Below are 22,853 nucleotides of genomic sequence, written 5' to 3' on the forward strand. Positions count from 1 at the left end.
GCCTATAAAAATTACTTAAATTCTTGTTGTTTTTACAAAGATCCCCCCAGTACTATTCCATCCACCATTCCTTTTTATCACATGATACAACAAATTTCAAAATTTCTCTTTTTCCCAACTTACAAATATTAAAGTAATTAATTTCAAACAAACAGCATATTATGACAGAATTATAATTTTTAATAATACTGAATTTTTCTGTTTAAATACATGTGTTTGAGGTAATATGCATACAATACAAATAATTTTGAAATTCATACGAATTACAGGTTGGTAATATACAATTGTATGATGTTTTATTTTTAAAAATAAAATTATTGCTCATGCTATTTTGACTTTGAAACAATCAATTTATTTATTTACTTTGATAAGTGATATTCAGATTATGACATGATTGCATTTTTTTTCCTTCTTTTTTTTTGATATGAACATTTTCTGGTAAAATGCATAAGATAGAAAAAGAAATAATATAATAGATACAATAGATTGGAAATTGCAATACTATGAACACCCAGCATATTGCTATAAACTACTAGAAATCTGTGTCATGTGATTGTGACATCACTGTCTATCATTGACAATGTCTCATCCAAAGGACGGCAGTTCATCATTGTGCATTAAATTGCAGAACTCAGGGTCAAATGTCAGACTGAGCTAAAAATGTCCTGATTCTCTGTAACAATTCCTTTTTAACATTATCTGGGACCAAAGCTGAAAGAAAAACAAAAATCTCTGACATACAAAAAAATTATAATGCAAAGCAAATTTATGATGTTTGCAAATTACAATTTTGCTAGCCTACATTGATTTTCAGGGCCCATAATATTCTGTCCACTTTGAATAAAATAAAAAAGAAATCTCTATAATAATATGCTCATCACCAATTCAGTGAAAAGGAAAGGGAAATACAACATGTAGCCCTCAAGGTATTCAATACATAAATAGAAAATAAATATTTCTTAACTAACCTGACAAAGTGTCAACTCAAGAAGCACAGGTAATCAAAGATTACAGAGGTGAGAGCTCACCTTAACAAATATTATCCCCAACCCCCTCCCCATTTTATTTTTGTCCCTTTCGCCCTCATCACAGTTGGGCAAATTGAAGACTGGGCGAATTCAAAGCAAACAGCATTATCATTATATACAGAATTGTGTGTGGGCAAATCAAAAGGGACAAATGTGTCTGCAGGTGTGAATGCGCAAAAATAAAATGGGGTGACAATAACTCTGTATACAGTAGTAATGCAAATCTTAAATCATAATTTTTTTAGTCTGCATTCTGAGATCAATATCCATGATGTTTGTTTAAGTAGGACTTATATTTTCTTGGGATGGACCTGCACCAAAAACTTAAACCTGATCTTTTTTCTGGATGAGTGATCCAGTTATGCTGTATTAAAGCAGGGATATTTTTGTCCCAATTTATTTTTGCCTTTTCACACCACTCACATTGAAATGGGCAAATTTAAAATGAGGCAAATCCCAAGAACACAGCATAATTTCTTCGACAGAACTGTAACTGGGCAAATTTAAAATGGGGCAAAAGTGTAAAAGGGCAAAAATAACACAGGGCAAAAATATCCCTGTATCAGGTTGTATGATAGGTAATCAAAGATTACGAAGCTCACCTCGACGAATGTTATCAGTTTAAATAATGCAGATCTCAAATCATATTTTCTTTATAGTTAGTACGCATCCTGATGTCTTATAGTTCATTGGGAGTTGACCTGTTCCAAAATCACTAAAACACTTTTTTTTCTCCTTCATCCAAAGCAAGTCTACATTTGTCAATCCCTAGATGCATCATCCATGCAAGTTAAATCAGAACAGGCCAACAAATTGCAGAGATAGTCCAAAAACACGAACCTGGTCACACATCTGGAAAATGTAGGTCAGCATCTGGAGCAAGTCTGGTAGTGTCCATCCCTAGATGCATCAGCCATGCAAGTTTGGTCCAGGTAGGACTTTGTCGAGGTGAGCCAAAGATGTTTACAGAAAGATTACCTTGGTAATTTTACATTTTGTTTGCAGGGGTATGGAAACTCAAAACTCTATTACATGTATACATAGTGACTAGTGTATAACCTGCATCAATAGATGCACCAGTGGTATAATACTAATGTATGGTACATATGCTACAAATATAAAGTGACAAGTCTCCCTTCAAATAACACACCTCTGGGGGTTGTCATCTTTTTTAAATAATATTGATGAATAATACTTAATTGTGAATTTGTATTTTTTCATTTTAACCTTACTGATTATTATGTACAAGTATTATTATTTAATATCTGTATCTTTACCTATTATACAAGGAGAGGGTGTACACAGGCATGACCTGTTGCCCAATCCTTATTGTATTATTCAATAAAAATATGTTTAAAATACACACCTCTTCCTTTTGGAGTAATTTCTGCAACCAGATCATCCACTGTTATATGTTCCAACCCTTTCTGTTTAACAACCTCTGGAATGAAAATATTCTCTATAATTATTATCGGAAAATTAAAATATTTAATAATGATACTTAGTTTTTATTGCTCTCATGCGTGTACTATTTCACACCTAGTATGGTACATATTTATCAATTACTTGAAGTTTATCACTGGGGATACATTGTTTTAGTTTTGTATTTTCCCTTTGATTTTTGCTTTCTTTCTGCAGATTCAAAGCCATACTTTTACACAAGTGGAGACTGGAGTTTGTATAAATTGTAAAGTGTAAGTTAATTCAGCCCAAGGGAAATGAATTCATGCTTTGGACAAAGATTTTACTCAAAAGACTGAATTTACCATGATCTTATAATGAACTTTCCAAGTTGTTTCCAACTCCAAGAATTCTTTATCTAAGCTAAATTTGAGCTCTTTGACAGAAAGCACACAGTTATCTAACAAATACCCTGGTAATATCAAAATATTTCATTCAATTGACCTGGAAACATGGGTCAGGTCACTGCAGCAAGCTTGCCTAGGCTTTTTTTCCCAAGCATTTCAGGTAAAGCATGAACAATACTTCACCAAAAGGAAAGAACTTACATGTTAAGCCCCGAACAAGGGCACACTGAAGATATTATGTTTTTACCTTTAACTTAGAGCTTTTGAATCATAGGTAATGTGAAGGATGAGCCAAACTGGTCCAATGACAGAAAATATATCTCTCAATTTTTTTCTCGAGATCTGCTTTCAAAATGACTCATTTACTCAAGAACCTCCTGTACATGATCCAGATGTAGCAAAAGGGAGAGAAATTTTGCTCTTGATGAATATTTCACACAGAGACTTATTCATACCTTTACCTTTGACTAAGGACCTTGCATGGATCAATTCCAACCATTAGGCATTTATCCATTAACACTCTATGGGTGATGTCTGATCTACACTGGGTGAAGGGGAGGAAAACCAAAGTTGATATTCATTTTTAATGAATGAACCTTTATTTGGGTATTTATACCTTTACAGTGTTGTTTAAGTTGATCTCGCCAGCCACATTCTATCAGTCTGGTTCTCAGCAATTCTTTTAATCTAATTTAGAAAAAAAATCTTATTAGATGTTCAGACTTCAATGCATTGAACAATTATTTTCAATTTAAATTTCAATTTTCATCTCGAAATATTATAATATAGATCCACATCATTGAAAATTTATATAAAAACAACTTTTTGGTAAACAAGTTTTTCTCACAGGGACTTGAGACAGTCTTTAAGCAAAATCGGGTATATTGTATAATAGGGGAGAAGGGACCTAACGAGTCGCCATTAATTCCTCGATGCCTCACTTCAAACTCTGAAAACTGTGATTTTTATTCAAAAAACCCATGAAAATGTTTTGCCACTCGAAAGGCAGAATGTTGTCCTTTATTGTCATAAATTGATCATTTACCTTTCTTCATTAAAACTTAGAAGAAAAAAAAATATTTGAACTTCCGAGAATTAGGTCGCCATCGTTAACCCTACACCATTTTTTCCATACAATTTTCGGGCATTACCTTAATTTTTCCGCACTTTCATCTGTTGCACCTATCTTAGAGCAATGTTTAAAAATATAACTGCTTTTGGTCATCCTCACAATATTTGAGGGATTGCTGATCGTCCGTCTTGAGACATCAGCTCCATTTTCACCTTCGATTAGACTCAGAGTTCAATTGGGTCAGCTATATTTGATTGCATAAAAAACTAGCAAAATTATCCAATTGTCTTTCACCGTTTAAACTTAAGTCATTCAGTGCGGATTTCATTCAATAAGTTTAACCCGATAGATACCCGATTTTGCTAAGACTGTCTCAAGTCCCATTGTCAGTGTGGTTTTTCTGTTCTGTATCCCTCATGATTAAGTCAATAGAACATTGGTCATATTGGTTACCACAGAAGAAAAAAAAATTCCATGAGATTAATTTTACAAATTTTAGGGCATTTTATATTGAATTTGGACAAGTGGTCTCAACATGTTGTTCTCAGGGCATCAACGATAGAAAAAACCCAATTAGAAATGTAAACATAAAGCGATAATTACAATCTACATTGCAAAGAGGAAAATCAGGTAATCGGTAATTATCAGTAGATTTTAGTCACAATTAATTCCTCAATTACAAGTTAACCTTTACTTACCGATCACGTTCTCCTGTCTCTACTAACTTCTGGTTAATGGTCGCTCTCATCTGAGCATCTTTACGCTTTATTTCACTGAAATATAAGAAATTCTTTGTGTAACTTATCTCTTTAAGAATGGATTTTCACTTATTGGTAAAATAAACTTTTAGATAACTAAAAATACCAAAATCATTTGAAAAATATGCAAAAAATGTTCTTACTCCGCCATGATTGTTATGCTGTGTTCAGAATAAAATGATTTTAGATCCCGATCATTTTAATTGACGTGTAAGCCCGTGTTTCTGCCATATGATAAAACAATAACGAGATGTACTTGGTATAAGTTAACTTTTTGTGTGACAAGATTTTTCCAAATATACAATGATTTTTAAACCTTATTTGTTTGATTTTTTTTTTCAAATTTTTAACAAAAATTACTTTATTTCAATATTATTGTCATACTCATAACTTTTGAATGATTGAAGACAGGCCAGTTTTGTTTGACAGATGCATTACCTGTTTCAAGACCTTTCCTGAAAGCCATATATGGCGTATGTACAATGAAAATTACCGGGGGTATTAGACTAAAATTATAAGAACTTATTAATTGTATCATTTCTTTATATAAAGATAAAAACTTATCCCTAAATTACAAAATCTAAGTCAATTGCGTTATAAAGATATCACAATTTAATTTGGATTTTCGGAATTTTCTCCGACTCGGAAGAAAATACAAAAGATTTAAATAACACATTACAGAGAAGATAAAATCGCATTATTAGTTGAAACGAGATGTTCTCCGTGTTCAGAATTGTATGAAAAGTTTTAATTTAAATGTATTAAATATATTTCTTTACTTAATTTTATATTTTTCAAAAATATATTTTTTTCATCAGTTACGCCATATATGGCTTGAAGTACTCTTGTTTTTAATTGCATGACCTTGACCTTAAAGTTTGAACCAGTCTTTTTCTAAATTGCTTTCCATTGGTAATAATTAATTTTTTTAATGAGAGGATTAAGATAAGACATTCATATTGTTAACTTATTTTAAATCCTTTCAGAATATTATTGTAAGTGTACATATCTTTTTTTTCTTCCTGACATTGACCTTAATTTAACGGTTAACCTATTTATTAAACATATATTAAAGCTTTTAATAGCCACATTTTTTACTTCAGACAAGACAGGAATCTGATATTTCTAGGACACATACCCTTATAATCAAGACAAAGAGCTTTGGACTACAAAATACATATATAACTCCCATTATCCAACAGACATGTGAGCATATCCTTACACATTAACTTCATTCAACAATTTAAAAAAAAAACACATCCAACCCCAACCTCCAGATTGGTTTACTTTACAACACTTTGCTTTGTGAAATCCCATTCAAATCGTTTACACCCTTCTTACTTAGACAAATTCCAGGCTTGGGGTCAATTACTTTGAAATGTAATTAATTACTTTCAAATACATTGATAATTTTGTCAATTACTTGCAATTACAATTACATTGATTTTTTCAAATGTAATTAATTACTTTCAATTACTTTGACAAATGTAATTAAATACATTTCAATTACTTCAAGTTTTATTTTTATAAAAAAAAAAATAAAGATTTTTTTTAAAATAAGATTTTTTCTTTAGCAATCGAATTCGAACTTTCATTCATTGTTTTTGTTCTTGGGTATGATAGGGGTTCACACCTGGTCAAAATTATACCTTTACCTTACAATGAGTGTGACACACTGTATAAACAAATTAAACATTTTGAGACAATTAATTATTGTACAAACACTTAACACAGACAATTAATCATTGTACAAACACAAGCCCATGCTATACCAGTATGGTGTATGGTGGCAAGATCTTTTTTGTTACTTTCTCAAATCCATATTTTTGAAGGAAATAAATAATATCTATCACAATTCCATTCATTATTTTCTTTCTTAAAATGAATAGAATACAGGTAAATCTAAAAGGGGATGTAGTTACATGTAGTCTAATTGCTGTAAAACAAGTTAACTATCTAAACAATCATTGTTATTTGCAAGTGGGAATAGGGAGAACTGAGATTTATAAAACATGGGAATAAGTAATATAAACCAACCAATATAAAACTATGTATCAGTATAAGACAACCTTTTTAAATATAAACTTTCATTTTGAAAAAAAGTAATCAGGGCTCTCAATTCTCTAAAATTGGGGCCGTTCAACGGCCCCGTTCCCAATGCAAAAAAGGTACCTTTTTTCCCAAAAGAAAGGTGTAAATTTCCCAATATCCACCCAGAGTAAAATATTAATTAAAAAATAAAAGTCCATCAAACCTAATCGCAAAAAAAAACCCCAAACAAAACACATTTGCAAATGAAAGTGAAACTGTACTACTATTTTATTAGTTCGCGCCAAATGCATTCGTAAATCGGGGAACCAGGTTATTGTTTTTACAAAAATGTATACAACTATGAGTGGAGAGTATCTTGTTATGTAGTTTCGACAAAAACAAGCATTTTGGTTTCAAAAATAGACATTTCATTTAAACATTAGTAAGCTGCACCTAGAAACATACCCGCGCTTTGGCATGTTCAGTCTCGCGCTGTATTGGTAAGCAAAGTTGCCCATGTGATCGAGGAAATTCGGGACTATGTGACTAGCGACTGTCACGAGGTAAGACATATAACCGCAATATCAACACTCAAAGATAGTAATGACAAAGCTAATGTACTTTCATAAATAGCCGACGTACCCATGTTTAACTGTTTAACTGTTTATTCAAACCAGAGTTAGCATTGATGATAAAATGCTAGAAAAGCAAAATTTGAGGATTTTTTTTTTATGAATTTGTGTTGTCCAACTTTTCCCAAAATGACGATAATTTTCCCAATTTGAACGGCCCCAGTCCCAAAAAGTGGTGTGAGAGCCCTGGTTACTAATTGAAATGTAATTGAAAAGTAATTGAAAATACATGACCTTTTTTGAAATGTATTTAAATACATTCAATTACTTGTAATTGAAGGTTCGCTCAAATACAAATTACTTCCAATTACTTTGAAAAATGTAATTAATTACACTCAATTACAATTACTTTATTCAATTACCCCATCCCTGACAAATTCACCATTGGAAATATGAAATCTGTACTCAGATTATGTAATCCGTCTTGAAAGAATGGGATTAAAAGTACATCCATGACAACTTCATGATTCACATTTTATTTATTCAATCAATATTGTAGCTACATATGGATACATTTTAAACATACAAACATATATCAATAACACAATACATGTTAATAAAAATTGCACACCATTAACAATAAATTAATGTCTTGATTGCTTTGAAATATGACACTGAACACTAAAAATAAAATTCTAAAGTCTTCTACTTTTTTTGAATTTCAATAACTCCCTCTGAAGCCTCCTCTGCCCCCCTGGAACCCCCCACCCCCAAATCCTCTTCCTCCCCCTCCAAAACCACGACCACCTCCTCCAAAACCTCTTCCTCCTCCCCCGAATCCACGTCCACCTCCTGAATGTAAAAAAATATGTTACTTTCATTTCTTTTTATGTAAATTTAATTTTTACTCACATTACTTCATACATGTATTTGACAAAGATGCTTTAAATGTTGGTAATTTTCTAGCTGCAATAATGTAGCCCACTCCTTGGAGATGGTTACATTATCGCAGCTAGTAATTTCAAATTCAAAAACATGAAACTTTACCAAATCCTCCACCACCCCTATTGAATCCACCCCTTCCTCCTCTGAATCCTCTGTATCCTCCTCCAGCTCCAAAATTAGACATTCCTCCTCCATAGCCTCCTCGGAATCCTCCTCCTCTGGGCGGGCCGCTACCAAACCTTGCCATCTTATGGGGTGGTTCTCTACAGCAACAGCAAATAAATCCATATAGAGCAACATTATGTAGTGACAAGCCCACTGTCCAGCATTTTTATCACCTAGATCCAGTTACTTGTTTAGCATTGACATACAATAATGCTGGCATATTTCCTTTCTTTAACATTTTATTTCATTAGCAATCTGCAAATAACAGGTAAAGCACAGTACATAGTGGAATTATTTCGATGTTTTGATTCATTAAAATGATAAAATACTCATAATTAAAAATAAGCACATGTATCAATATTTTCAACAAATCTGTAATACAGACTAGATAACACAGCCTACCCAGTATCATCCTCACTACTGAGGTTAAACTTCCCAGCGTTGGGTCGTGACAGGGACCTGACAGCTGCCATCAGAGACTCCTCCTGTGACCCTGGGTTTTGAATCCCCTCCGGGTTATTGGTGCTCCGTACAATTAAGGCCTCCAGTGCTGGACGAAGGGCCACAATTTTGGCTGCAGCTTCATAGTCCATCTTCAAGTTGATCCTACAGACAAGGAAGATAAAATTACATATACAAGAACATCATTTTCAAAGGATAGCTTGGAAACTGAACAATCAACAAGGGCCTTGATGATAATATTTGTGAATGGACAGACTGATTAGGGCACCTGTAAATCCTTGCCCAAAAGATATGAGGTCATGTATTTCTTACTCCTCTATTTTAAATACTTCAAAAGGTTAAAACTTTTTTCATTTTAATACCATTTATCCAGGGTGATATTGCCCTCTTCTAACATGACATTTCTTGCTGCAAACATCAACAGCTGAAGTGGGGACACCATAGACATCTGTTTACATGAGACTGCTCGAGTACGAATCTGTCAGAGATCAAATATTGACATAACATTATAATGAAGCAGGAAAAGAACAAGGTGAAATAAGGTGAAATACAAAGAATTGCGTATACAGTTTTGAAAATACCAACCTTTTCACCAAACACAAAGAACGGTGATGGAAACTTGACATCTTTATTGGAACAATTAACGGAGGATTTGTGTACCAGGGCTGCTCTGCTCTCTGTAGTGAGAACCTTGCGTTTCTCCTTGTGATAACACACATTAGGATACAAACCCATACAAAGCAGAGATATCATCTGTAAGAAGAGGATTCACTTTTAATAATTCAAATGTGAATAATCGGCAGCAACTATCTAGTGGCATTTCTTACTTAAAACATAGGTAATCAGAGATTACAGAGCTCACCTCAACGAATGTTGTCTTTAAGTAAGGCAAATTAAGTCACACAATTAACCAACAAAAAGTGTACATCCAAAATGCAAAATTTATGCAATTTTGATATGGAATAGACCTATATAAAAACTTAAAACTAGTTCTTCATCATGAAAATGTAATTAAAATCCAGCATCTGAAGCAAGATTGAGAGTTTTCATCACTTGATGCATCATTTGTGCAACTTTGGTTTATATAAGCCTTATAGTTTCTTGGTGATAGACCTGCACCCATAACTTTTACGAGGTCTATTATCTGGAAAACGTATGTCGAATTCAGCATCTGAAGCAAGTCCATTAGTGTGCATCCTAAGATGTATCATCTATGCAAGTTTGTTCAACATAGAGCTCAAAGTTACTTGGAAATGCAAGTTTGGTCATTATAGGGCTCAAAGTTACTTGGAAATGAATCCTGCACCATAAACTTTAACCTCTTTACTCAACCGGAAAATGTAGGTCAGATTCAGCATCCGAAGCAAGTCTGGTAGTATGCATCCTAAGATGTACCATCCAGGCAAGTTTAGTCATTATAGGGTTCATAGTACCTTGGAAATGAAACCTGCACCAAAAATTTTAACCTGTTCACTCAACCGGAAAATGTAGGTCAGATTCAGCATCCGAAGGAAGTCTTGTTATGCATCCTAAGATGTACCATCCATGCAAGTTTGGTCATTATATGTCTCATAGTAACTTGGAAATGAAACCTGCACCAAAAACTTTAACCTGTTCACTCAACCGGAAAATGTAGGTCAGATTCAGCATCCGAAGTAAGACTGGTAGTATGCATCCTAAGATGTACCATCCATGCAAGTTTGGTCATTATATGTCTCATAGAAACTTGGAAATGAAACCTGCACCAAAAACTTTAACCTGTTCACTCAACCGGAAAATGTTCAGATTCAGCATCCAAAGCAAGTCTAGTAGAATGCATCCTAAGATGTACCATCCATGCAAGTTTGGTCATTATAGGGCTCATAGTATCTTCGAAATGAACCTGCACCAAAAACTTTAACCTGTTCACTCAACCGGAAAATGTAGGTCAGATTCAGCATCCAAAGCAAGTCTGGTAGTATGCATCCTAAGATGTACCATCCATGTAAGTTTGGTCAACATAGGGCTTATAGTTACTCGGAAACGAGACCTACACCAAAAACTGCACCAAAAATGTTAACCTGCACCAAATTAATTAACCTGGTCATTCCTTTGCTGAAATTGCAGCATCTGAAACTTTGAATGGTACAATGAAACACATTAGAAACATCTTCCATGCATGTCTAATCAATATAGGACATAGAAGTACTTAAAAAGAGAACTGCTACAAAAAACTTAACCTTAACCCGGGACGCGACGCCGAGGGTATCACATAAGCTCCCCCCAACTTCGTTGAGGTGAGCTAAAAAAAAAAAAGAGTGTAACAGATCTATCAGAATATTTTTTTTACAGCAAATTTCTTAAAAATTGGATATAAAAGGTTTATAAACAATATAAAGAATGGTCACAATATGTTAAAAATACATGTAAACAAGAGATGTTTGTAAAACACTTATGCCCCCCTCCCCCCAAATTGGAATTTTTCCAAGTCCAAAAGGGCATAACTCTGTCAAAAATGGTGGGATTGTACCCCAAACAGAACTTGACCAAGATATTTATCTGATAAATCTCAAATATCATTTCAGTATGTGCAACCTCTGCAAAGAAAATGAAAGGAAACTGCAAATAATTGGAATTTTTCTAAGTCCAAGGTGCATAACTCTGTCAAAAAAGGTGCAATCTAGGGGTGTGCAATATTACCGGTATATCGGTATATTGCGGTATTATCCACCACGATAATATATCGCGATATGAAAATGAAATACCGGTATTTCACGATATTTATAAAATATAAAGGCCTCCTTTATTGTAGAAACTGCTGAAATAATACTTGAAACTACTTAAGGCTTTTTCTTTCTCGTTGAAAGAATACTTCGTCAGCTTCGTTCGGGAGAGAGAGAGAGAGACTCAGAGAGAGAGAGAGAGAGCTTTTAATTCACTGTTGCGGTTTTGAATATCTTACTTTTAAATCAAAATTAAAAATTAATAAGACTTTAAAATGAAAATTTATGAGAAAGAAAATTTATAAAACATTTCTACAAGGTATATACCATGTTTACTTTGGTTCTCAAAATCTCGCATGGAATCTACAGAATCTGATCATCATCGTATGAAATGTAAAGTTCTGTATACAAGTACATATTAGAAGTAAACAGTCATCCATGTTTAACTAGTAGCAGTGTTAATTTAATTATTTTTTTGAATAACTTTCATGCCATTTTAAACACATCATGCTATACCAGAAGCATGTGCATATTAAAAGAGTAGATGTACGTAGGTCATTTCCTGATCGTATACATAATGTGAAATTAGGTCGGGTTAGACTAAAACACCAAAACGCACGAGAATAAGTCACATTTTTTTCTGGTTTTAATTTTACTCTGTAACCAGAGTAAAATTATTCTCATATAGGATGTATTGTTTTAATCTTTAACAATATTTTATGCTACTTCATAAAGACACCCCCCCCCCAAAAAAAAGAAAAAAAATTATATAATCTATAAATTAAAAAAAAAAATAAAGAAAATCGTCCAAGAGAGTACATATTGTTTTATTATTTTACCTGGTACTTGATTAAAAGTAAAGTGTTATTAGGTGTGCAATTAATGTCTTATCCCTTATCCCCCTTTAAAGTTTAAAGATAAAATTCAAATAGTCTTTGAACTTGACAGCATTTCAAACATTCTGCTCAAATTTATTAATGATAATTAATCTACAATATATTGCAATATATTGCAATATTCAAGGTAAAATATTGCAATATATCGCAATATGGTTTTCACTCGCAATACCCAACTCTAGTGCAATCGTACCCAAAACAGTCCCTGACCTAGATATTCATGTGATATATCTGTATACCAAATTTCATTTCAGTTTGTACAACGGTTGCGAAGAAAATGAACGGAAACTGCAAATAATTGAAATTTTACTACGTCCAAGGGGCATAACTCTGTCTAAAATGGTGCGACTGTACCCAAAACAGAACTTGTTTTGACTTAGATATTCATGTGATATATCTGTATACCAAATTTCATTTCAGTATGTTAAACGGTTGCAAAGAAAATGAACGGAGACTAAGTGGACCGACAGACAGCAGCAAAGCAATATGCCCTCCCTTCTTCGAAGGGGGGCATAAAAATAAACTGATATCTTTACCATATCAAGATTTCTGTCTGGACCAGTGAAGTTGAAGACCTGGGGTGTCAGACATTCCTCAGGAAATCCGACATTGATGAGGATGTCACACAGCTGTCGTTTGGCCTCGTACGTCATCCTCAGGGTCTGCATAGAGAGGGACTTCTGGTCACAGAAATACATCTCATTCTGCTCTCCCCCTCCCCTGTAAAATAAAATAGCATGGTAAAAACACATCTCATTCTGCTCTCCCCCTCCCCTTTAAAATAAAATAGTGCAGTAAAAACACATCTCATTCTGCTCTCCCCCTCCCCTGTAAGATAAATTAGTTTGGTAAAAATTACATTTCTTCAGAAAAACAGAAAATTATCTTTGAGGTGGGGAAAAACCAAAAATTTAAGGTTAGATTTATTGACAAAGCAATTATTAGCAATTTATACAATGAACCTGCATTGAATGAGCATATCATTAGAAACTCAAACCATACAATGTGGAAACTTTTAATAATTTTTAATTTATGAAAACAGTCTCAGTTTGATGTTTACCTTGCATCTTCCCACTGGTTGAAAGCATTAAGAAGTGCCACATGGTCACTGAAGCGACTACCGGCCAGTGACTTGTGGACCCAACCCAAACGTCTCCTATCTGTAGGGGTGATAAAGGGCTCAGGAAATGTCGTACTGGCTGCAATCGTACACATGGCATCCCCAACACTATACAAATATAAGACATAATTGTTGCTCAAGTTGACAGTTCTGACATACTTGTATAAGGTTATGAAAACGATGGTACATGAATTCAAAATTTCATTTCTCAGAATACGTAATAATATAGAACCACTTTCTGTCGACATTGTGTTGTGAAAATGGTCAGCTTAAGTTGTTGCTTATAAACCTTGTAACAGATTCAATGCAGCCATAAACTAGAACTGTCCAAACGGGGAAAAAATACCCCCCGCTGGCTTTTTCAGAAGTGCTAAATCATGAGTATTTTATGGATCCAAGAGAAGAGAAGAAATGCTAAAACATTTTAGTGCAAATGTAATTGTTCATAATATTCTTTACAAATGAAACGAAGGCGCAGCCTAATAAAACATAGGTAATCAGAGATTACAGAGCTCACCTCAACGAATGTTGTCTTTAAGTAAGGCAAAGTCACACAATTAACCAACAAAAAGTGTACATTCCAAAAATGAAAATATTTAAGCAATTTTGATCTGATACTTTGAATAGACCTACATAAAAAATTTAAACTAGTTCTTCTTCATGAAAATGTAATCAAAATCCAGAATCTGAAGCAAATTTGAGAGTTTTCATCTCTTGATGCAACGTTTGTGCAAGTTTGGTTTATACAATGTTATGTAAGCCTTATAGTTTTTTGGTATTAGACTTGCACCCATAACTTTTACCTGGTCTATTATCTGAAAAATGCATGTCGAATTCAGCATCCGAAGCAAGTCCATTAGTTTGCATCCTAAGATCTATAGTCCATGCAAGTTTGCTCATTATAGGGCTCATAGTTAATTGGAAATGAAACATGCATCAAAAACTAACATTTTTACTCATCCACAAAAAGTAGGTCAGATTCAGCATCTGAAGCAAGCCTGGTAGTATGCATCCTTATATGCATTATCCATGCAAGTTTGGTCATTAAAGAATCATAGATACTTGGAAATGAATCATGCATTAACTTTAACCTATTCACTCAACCGGAAAATGTAGGTCAGATTCAGCATCCGAAGCAAGCCTGGTAGTATGCATCCTTAGATGTATCATCCATGCAAGTTTGGTCAACACAGGTCTTATAGTTACTTGGAAATGAGACCTGCACCAAAAACTTTAACCTGTTCACTCAACCAGAAAAGTAGGTCAGATTCAGCATCCGAAGCAAGCCCGATAGTATGCATCCTTAGATGTATCATCCATGCAAGTTTGGTCAACATAGGTCTTATAGTTAGGCCAGCATTTTTTTATTTTTAGGTTTACGAACATCAGAATGAAAAAGTCCCGTAGGAGGAGGAAATAAAAAAAAAATAAAATTATTTTTCTTGGATACATTATCGACTTTTTCTATATTAATTTTTGCTTCTTTTTTAATGCTCTCCTAACAGGCTCCTTGCCACTGGACACATAAGGGTTACAAAGGGGAAAATAGAACCCTTAATTGTTTACCAGTTGGGGCCAGTGATTTAAATGATAAATCTTGTGATGTTGGACAGATTAAAAAAAAAAAACAGATTTTTTAAACTCTTTCAATATACACATATATATACATATATCTTCATATTCAATATAATTTTTTAATATGTATTAGATGGATGTGTTGAAATTGTTCTAAATATACTTGAGACCTGAAATAATAATTCCTTTCTTAAAACAGAAAGGGAGTATTGGGGAGTAGGATGGAATTTTTTTCAATTAAGTGTAAAATAATTTTTCTGGCAGCCAAAAAAGATACTACCTGCCTGTATATATTTGTAATTTTGTATATACTTGTTTTTAAATATTTGAAATATTTTGTTTCTTTAGGCAAAATTATAATTGTTTATTTCTTCCTCAAATGGACTTAATCTCTCCCATAGTTTTATTCATTACATCTGAAGCATAAGCAACCCCTTTCTGAAGAATGATGCTAAGACTGAAAGCTATAACAGAAACTTAAACAATGTCTCTGACAAGAGCTACCATGGGCAGTTTTAAACCCGTGGGAGGAAATTAATTTACAGACAGATGACAGATACTTTTGAATACGGATACATTATCTCACCAACATGTCATTGTACAACAAAGTTGTCAGCACTTTATTTGTTCCCTGAATGAGTGAGACGTTTTGAATGGCACTCCTATCGATAAATATTTACATTAAACCAAGGTTTAGTGCTGCTATGGACTTTACAAATCTACCTTCGTTACCCGCCATCATGCATATTTTGAAACCGGAAGTACGAGTTTGTAAATTTGAAATCTCGATCCCGACTCAAATTTGACATCGGAAAGAAAAAATTCTGTTTTTCTCAATTTCATTTTTTTTCTGAAAATTCAAAAACTCGAGCGGCGGGTTTGTAAACCTAAAAATAAAAAAATGCTGGCCTTACTTGGAAATGAAACCTGCACCAAAAACTTTAACCTGTTCACTCAACCAGAAAAGTAGGTCAGATTCAGCATCCGAAGCAAGCCCAATAGTATGCATCCTTAGATGTATCATCCATGCAAGTTTGGTCAACATAGGTCCTATAGTTACTTGGAAATGAAACCTGCACCAAAAACTTTAACTTGTTCACTCAACCGGAAAATGTAGGTCAGATTCAGCATCCGAAGCAAGCCCGATAGTATGCATCCTTAGATGTATCATCCATGCAAGTTTGGTCAACATAGGGCTTATAGTTTCTTGGAAATGAAACCTACACCAAAAACTGCACCAAAAATGTTAACCTGCTCCAAAAACATTAACCTGGTCATTCCTTTGCTGAAATTGCAGCATCTGAAACTTTGAATGGTGCAATGAAACACACTAGAACCATCCTCCATGCATGTCTAATCCATATAGGACATAGAAGTAGTTAAAAAGAAAACTGCTCCAAAAAACTTAACCTGGGACGCCGACACCGACACCGACGCCGACGCCGAGGGTATTACATAAGCTCCCCCAACTTCGTTGAGGTGAGCTAAAAAATTAGACAGTCACTAAATATACGGACCAGAAACGAATTATGAACTTTTTCTGTCAGTGACCTTGAACTTGAATAAATGACCTTGGTTCAAAGTCATGACACAACCTAAGGTCATAAGCAATGTTTGTGTGAAGTAGTAGATTCAAGTTTTTCCATAATAAGGAAAGATATGGACCGGACACAATTATAAAATTTTTCTTCCAGTGACCTTGAACTTCCCCAAATAACCTTGAACCAAGGTCATGACACATCCTTAGTTATTGAGCAATCTTCGTGTGAAATAAGAACTTACCAAGTTTATCCATAAGAAAGATATGGACCTGACACAAATTATGATTTTTTTCTTCCAGTGACCTTGAACTTCCCCAAATGACCTTGGGTCAAGGTCATTACACACCCTTACGTCAGGAGGAATCTTTGTTTGAAATAAGAACTTACCAAGTTTATCCGTTTATCCATAAGAACGATACCGACCCGACATGAATTATGAAATTTTTCTTCCAGTGACCTTGAACTTCCCCATATGACCTTGGGTCAAGGTCTTGACACACCCTTACGTTATGAGCAATCTTTGTGTGAAATTAGAACCTACCAAGTTTATCCATAAGAAAGATATGGACCGGACACGAATTATCAAATTTTTTCTTCCAGTGACCTTGAACTTCCCCAAATGACCTTGGGTCAAAATCATGACACACCCTTAGGTTATGAGCAATCTTTATGTGAAATTAGAACCTACCAAGTTTATCCATAAGAAAGATATGGACCGGACACGAATTATCAAATTTTTTCTTCCAGTGACCTTGAACTTCCCCAAATGACCTTGGGTCAAGGTCATGACACACCCTTAGGTTATGAGCAATCTTTGTGTGAAATTATAACATACCAAGTTTATCCATAAGAAAGATATGGACCGGACACAAATTATGAATTTTTTCTTCCAGTGACCTTGAACTTCCCCAAATGACCTTGGGTCAAGGTCATGACACACCCTTATGTCATGGGCAATCTTTGTGTGGAGTAGTAGATTCTAATGTTCCTCCGTAAGAAAGATATGGACCGGACACGTTTGCACAGACAGACAGACAGACAGACAGCTAGACGAACAAGGTGATTCCTTTTTGCAAAACATTTTGCCAAGTGTTGGTCTTGTTATTACAATAAAAATTATTATAGCCATTGATGTAATTCTTCTATTAATCTACAATTTGGTTTGATAGCTACTTACTAGAATATACAGCCATAAATGATCATTTTGCCCAGCCTTGGTTCAATTGGAAGTCGAGCCAAAATCTTTCCAAGGGGAGTTAGTTCATCATTGCTATCCAGTGCTCTCATTTCTGTAAAACAAAAACATACTCCAACTTCTGAATCTACTTGTATTTTACATTTCTCTACAAGTCACAAAAGATAATGAATATTTCCTCTTGGTCACTCCTTCATTTACCAGAACCAGAAGTCTCTGTCGAGACTGAAGCTCTACTGGTTTGTACTTATAGCAACGGGAGAGAAAAGTACTTAAGCAGTTGGAAATTGGAACTTTACAACAGCAATAAATAGAATAATGATCCTTGATTAAGTCTCTTTAAGTTCTTAGTGTAGTCTACTTGTGTGCCAAGTTATATTGAAATCAGACCAAAACTGTAGGAGGAGTAGTGTTTTGAAAGAATTTCACAGAAATTTCTATTTTTAGTTACCACGGGCGACGGCAACAAATTCATCGAAATCAAAAACCGATACACAGAATTATGCATCTTAGTGTAGTCTACCTGTGTGCCAAGTTATATTGAAATCAGACCAAAACTGTAGGAGGAGTAGCGTTTTGAAAGAACTTAACAGAAATTTCTATTTTTAGTAACCACGGCAACACCGTTCATCGAAATCAAAAACCGATACATAGAATTATGTACCTTAGTATAGTCTACTTGTGTGCCAAGTTATATTGAAATCAGACCAAAACTGTAGGAGGAGTAGCGTTTTGAAAGAATTTCACAGAAATTTCTATTTTTAGTAACCACGGCAACACCGTTCATCGAAATCAAAAACTGGTACACAGAAATATGTATCTTAGTGTAGTCTACTTGTGTGCCAAGTTATATTGAAATCAGACCAAAACTGTAGGAAGAATAGTGTTTTGAAAGAATTTCACAGAAATTTCTATTTTTAGTAACCACGGCAACACCATTCATCGAAATCAAAAACCGATATACAGAATTATGTATCTTAGTGTAGTCTACCTGTATGCCAAGTTATATTAAAATCACACTAAAAATGGAGGAGGAGTAGCATTTTGGAAAATTGTTTACAGACAGACAGACAGACAGACGGACAGACGGACGGACGCCGGACGCATTACTATCGCATAAGCTCTTCTGGTCTCTGACCAGAAAAATGATAAACCAGAAAAGCAATGTTTCAACAGCATATCTAAATGCTTCTTCATTTTTCAGAATTTCCATGATGCAAAGATTTCTCTTATAGGAAGTCTTTTTTGGAAAAGGTGGATGGGTGCATAATTGACTGTGTTAATCGGTTTCAAAAAAGCTGCTTAATATTTCTCCTCTCCTTAAGAGTGTTTTCCTTCAATTACTGCAGTATTTAAATCCAGTGACAGTCTATTAACCTCTGTACATCTCTACTGTGTATATTTGACCCAGTCCACACACTTTATGTACAATACATGTACCCTGGTACTAACCTTTAAGCAGGGCCTCTGCCTCAATAACAGCATCAATTGGAGGGGGCTCTACAGCTTTAGCCAGGAAGGAACCAATGGGACCAAGCCTTAAAAGCTTTATAGCAAGGGCCAGTTCATGGAGTGGAGTTCTGAAGATCTCAGGAGTGGTGTGCTGATCCAGTCTAAGTAAGAAATCAAAAATCAGTTTCATAATTTTATATGCAATACCCTACAATGACAAATACCTATTTTATCTCTCTTTATCATGCAGAAAATGTGCTACTTCTTTACTATAAAATTCTCTTTATTTGACTGACCTTTCAAACCTAGCTCGACTACAAAGATGAAAACAGAAGCCCGGCCTGACACGACCAGCCCGCCCTCTCCTCTGCTCCAGGTTGGTTTTTGAGGCCCACACTGTCGCATAATTTGTCATGTTGTTGTGGGACGTAAACAACTTCATCTTGGCTCTGACAATAAATGAAACATACAGTCACGTAAGTTAACATGCACATGAACTACCCAATAGAACATAAGCCATGGAGTACAAAAATTTACAAAAAGTACAATAGAAGGTTAGAGGTTGAAATATGAAAAACAGTATCTGAAAAAAACAGTATCTTCATAATAAAATTGTTTCAGCTATGATAATGTATAAAATACTGTTAACTTACTTGCAAGAGTCAATAACATAAACCACATCATTGATGGTGACTGATGTCTCAGCTATATTAGTAGACAGGATAATCTGAAAGAATCATGAACATTCATGTAGTTACATGTTTTAACTATGAGAAAATGTAAAATTTACCAGTTTGTTTTACATGTATATTGTAATCTTGTTACCACATCTCATTGTACTAATAAAGGATCAATATACTGCTGTAATGTACATGTACTGTGTAGCTACTAATGTCTACATCAAGACTGGCTAAAATTTTTGTGTTTTACAAAACTCATAAAATTTCATTTGATCTGATACAAAAGCTACAGTATTTAACAGCACAGAAAAACTGCGCCCAAAAAAATTAATCAATAGTTTCTCAGGCACCGCCGCATCAGTTCAAAAACAACAGATTCCAGTTGAAAAAGAAAAAGCACAGGAATTGAAAAACAATATATTTCTTCTAAATTTACAGTATTTTATGAATTGACTTTTAGATAAATATTTGGAATAATATTATGTGAATACATAATATAAAATTAGCACAGAACAAATCGTTAAACAAAAAAAAAAAAACATTGAATTTTATGAGATTAATTTTTTTTCATAATATGATGTATGCTGTACCTTTGTGACTCCCTCTGGGACTGGTTCAAACACTCGTCTCTGATCCTCTCGGGGGATCTGAGAGTGGAGGGGCAGGGCTCTGTACATAGGACCACCTTTAAGGAGGACAAAAATATGATTCAATTTCAGAATATATAACTAGCACATAATTATATATCAGCCTCACTTTCTATCTAATTTAACAAGAACGAAAGGGCTTACCAAACTCTGGATGTGTTTCAAGGTATCTGTGCAAAGCAAAAATCAAATTCCATCCAGGTAAGAATATCAAAATGGCACCAGGAATTTTCAGAGTTTTAATGTATCGGATGAGAGCCTGCAAGTCATACAAAATATACGATATATACATCAAATTTTTAATAACATATTTTTTTCATTCTATCGAGATTTGAAAAGTTGTAAAATTATGCTACAATAAACATTACACACCTCTATCAGTTCAAAAGACATTTCTTTCTCATTCAGCATGGCCATGGCTCGTCTTGTCTGCTCAGAATACTCATTGTTTACCAGCAAGTTACAGTTCTCCTGTAGAAATAGAATTGTCGCATTACTTCATCTCTTTATCATACACTGTAGATAGTGACAAAGCGAGGGTACACTCTAAATATTAACAATGCTCTTACCTCTTGATCCCCCTCCTCCCCTATTTCCTCTCTGTCCTTTTTCTTCTTTTTATCACTTGGGGGTGGAATAAAACCCAGCATCTGTATGCAGTCCTCCAAGTAATACTCTGTAAGAAACCATTGTCTATTAGTATTTCATGCATAAACAGGGTCAAATGAACTCTTTCTTGTAAAGCACACTTTGAAATATTATAATGTACAATAAGGATATTTAATGTTTTGCAGGTGAATATAAGATTTTTTTCAAAATGTAATAAATATTTTGATTCACTATTTACCTTATGAGCAAATATAGTTTATTAAACTGCTAATTTATAATGTATATGTCAAAATGTTTTTCAGAATTTTAATGAACACTTTCAGTATACTCTACCTTGTACAGGGTGAGTTCTGCCATATACTTCCACCACTTGACAGTTACCAAAGTACTCAGAGAACAAAGTGGTGTCCACGGTGGCAGACATTAGTAAGACCCTCAGCTGGGGGTACGCCTGTACCATGTCCCTCAACAACACCAAAAGGAAGTCAGTCTGTCAAGCAAAAATAAAATTAAAATAGAATTTTCACAATAGACCTTCATCTTTTCTTGGTTTTTGCCCACTGCAGTCATAGTAAAATATACATGTTTTAAAACATACTCTGATGAAAAAGGTACTGATTAACTATAGTCCAGGCAATTTCTTTTAGTTTCTCTGATTTCTTAATAATGGGGTACCCTGAATGTGTTTATGATGTGTTACAGTATTCCATGCTCCTTACATTAATGTCCCTTTCATGGATTTCATCTACAATCACATGTGAGATTCCCCTCAAACCATTCTCCAGTCTTCTCAGTAATGTTCCTTTTCAAACATTAAAAATTTGCATCATATTAAAAAGATTACATTGGTTTAGGCTGTTTGAACAGGTGGACTTCATCTCTGATACTGATCACTTACCCACAGTGCAGTACAGTATTGAGCCATAGAACCTGGGGAATACAGACTCAAATCTCACACTATAGCCAGCACTAATTCCTAGATCCTCTCCCCGTTCCTGAGCCACACGCTCAGCGATAGAAACAGCTGAGATTCTGCGTGGTTGGGTGATTATAATATTGCAGTCTGCTCCTGTTCCCATTTCTATGGCCTTATCCAATATGTACTGGGGAACCTAAAACAACCATTCATCACAGCCATTTACAAAATATGAGTAAGTCTGAACTGTAATCAGCATTCATGATATTTTAATTATATATTAAACATAGTAAAAATGTTACTACCTGAGTTGTTTTACCACATCCTGTTTCTCCGCGGATCAAAGTAACAGAATTTTCTTCAATAGTTTGCAGGATATGGTCGTGGGACTGATATACTGGTAACATGGCACGCTCCTCCATCATCTGAGAGAAACAACATTTATTGTTACTGTAACAGCTGATAATCCTGTTTTTCACTTTATTTAATAGGAAAATTAGCAGTAGAGGATTTAAAATTAAAACTTTATTTTTACCGCTTTAAGGTTTTCATTATGTGCACGGGACTGTTCCTGGTTGTTGTACAGATCTTCACTAATCTGAGGCATGGTGGCCTACAACAAAAAGTAAATACAAACCTCTATATATAATATACAAGTTAATAAATCTATATACTGTAT

General features: G+C 34.3%; 2 protein-coding genes across 4 annotated transcripts in view; both read right to left on the reverse strand.

The window, feature by feature from the left end:
- Window positions 1-159: 159 nt before the first annotated feature.
- On the reverse strand, window positions 160-4,903 carry LOC134280362 (transcription and mRNA export factor ENY2). The gene is made up of 5 exons (XM_062762772.1): window positions 4,810-4,903; window positions 4,607-4,681; window positions 3,453-3,523; window positions 2,395-2,469; window positions 160-711 (listed from the first exon to the last, which is right to left on the reverse strand). Exons 1-5 carry the CDS (start codon window positions 4,815-4,817, stop codon window positions 638-640), a joined length of 303 nt encoding a protein of 100 aa, XP_062618756.1. The 5' UTR covers window positions 4,818-4,903; the 3' UTR covers window positions 160-637.
- A 2,886-nt stretch (window positions 4,904-7,789) lies between these two features.
- LOC134280849 (ATP-dependent RNA helicase A-like) overlaps window positions 7,790-22,853 on the reverse strand; it is a 309,572-nt gene continuing 294,508 nt past the window's right edge. For all 3 annotated transcript variants that reach the window (XM_062763303.1, XM_062763298.1, XM_062763308.1), the window contains 20 exons: window positions 22,710-22,787; window positions 22,480-22,599; window positions 22,157-22,370; window positions 21,978-22,060; window positions 21,592-21,748; window positions 21,219-21,325; window positions 21,022-21,120; window positions 20,794-20,908; window positions 20,593-20,687; window positions 19,976-20,049; window positions 19,619-19,771; window positions 19,323-19,483; window positions 17,853-17,964; window positions 13,500-13,667; window positions 12,976-13,159; window positions 9,427-9,594; window positions 9,204-9,319; window positions 8,782-8,985; window positions 8,317-8,477; window positions 7,790-8,121 (listed from right to left, as the gene is read on the reverse strand). In XM_062763303.1, coding sequence (XP_062619287.1) covers window positions 7,991-8,121; window positions 8,317-8,477; window positions 8,782-8,985; window positions 9,204-9,319; window positions 9,427-9,594; window positions 12,976-13,159; window positions 13,500-13,667; window positions 17,853-17,964; window positions 19,323-19,483; window positions 19,619-19,771; window positions 19,976-20,049; window positions 20,593-20,687; window positions 20,794-20,908; window positions 21,022-21,120; window positions 21,219-21,325; window positions 21,592-21,748; window positions 21,978-22,060; window positions 22,157-22,370; window positions 22,480-22,599; window positions 22,710-22,787 — 2,700 coding nt within the window. In that variant the 3' untranslated portion in view covers window positions 7,790-7,990. The remainder of the gene's footprint in view (window positions 8,122-8,316; window positions 8,478-8,781; window positions 8,986-9,203; window positions 9,320-9,426; window positions 9,595-12,975; window positions 13,160-13,499; window positions 13,668-17,852; window positions 17,965-19,322; window positions 19,484-19,618; window positions 19,772-19,975; window positions 20,050-20,592; window positions 20,688-20,793; window positions 20,909-21,021; window positions 21,121-21,218; window positions 21,326-21,591; window positions 21,749-21,977; window positions 22,061-22,156; window positions 22,371-22,479; window positions 22,600-22,709; window positions 22,788-22,853) is intronic.

Source organism: Saccostrea cucullata, unplaced genomic scaffold (genome assembly GCF_032062105.1).
Source record: "Saccostrea cucullata isolate Sc308-1 unplaced genomic scaffold, CSIRO_AGI_Scuc_v1 ctg105, whole genome shotgun sequence".
NCBI classification, from domain to species: Eukaryota; Metazoa; Mollusca; class Bivalvia; order Ostreida; family Ostreidae; genus Saccostrea; species Saccostrea cuccullata.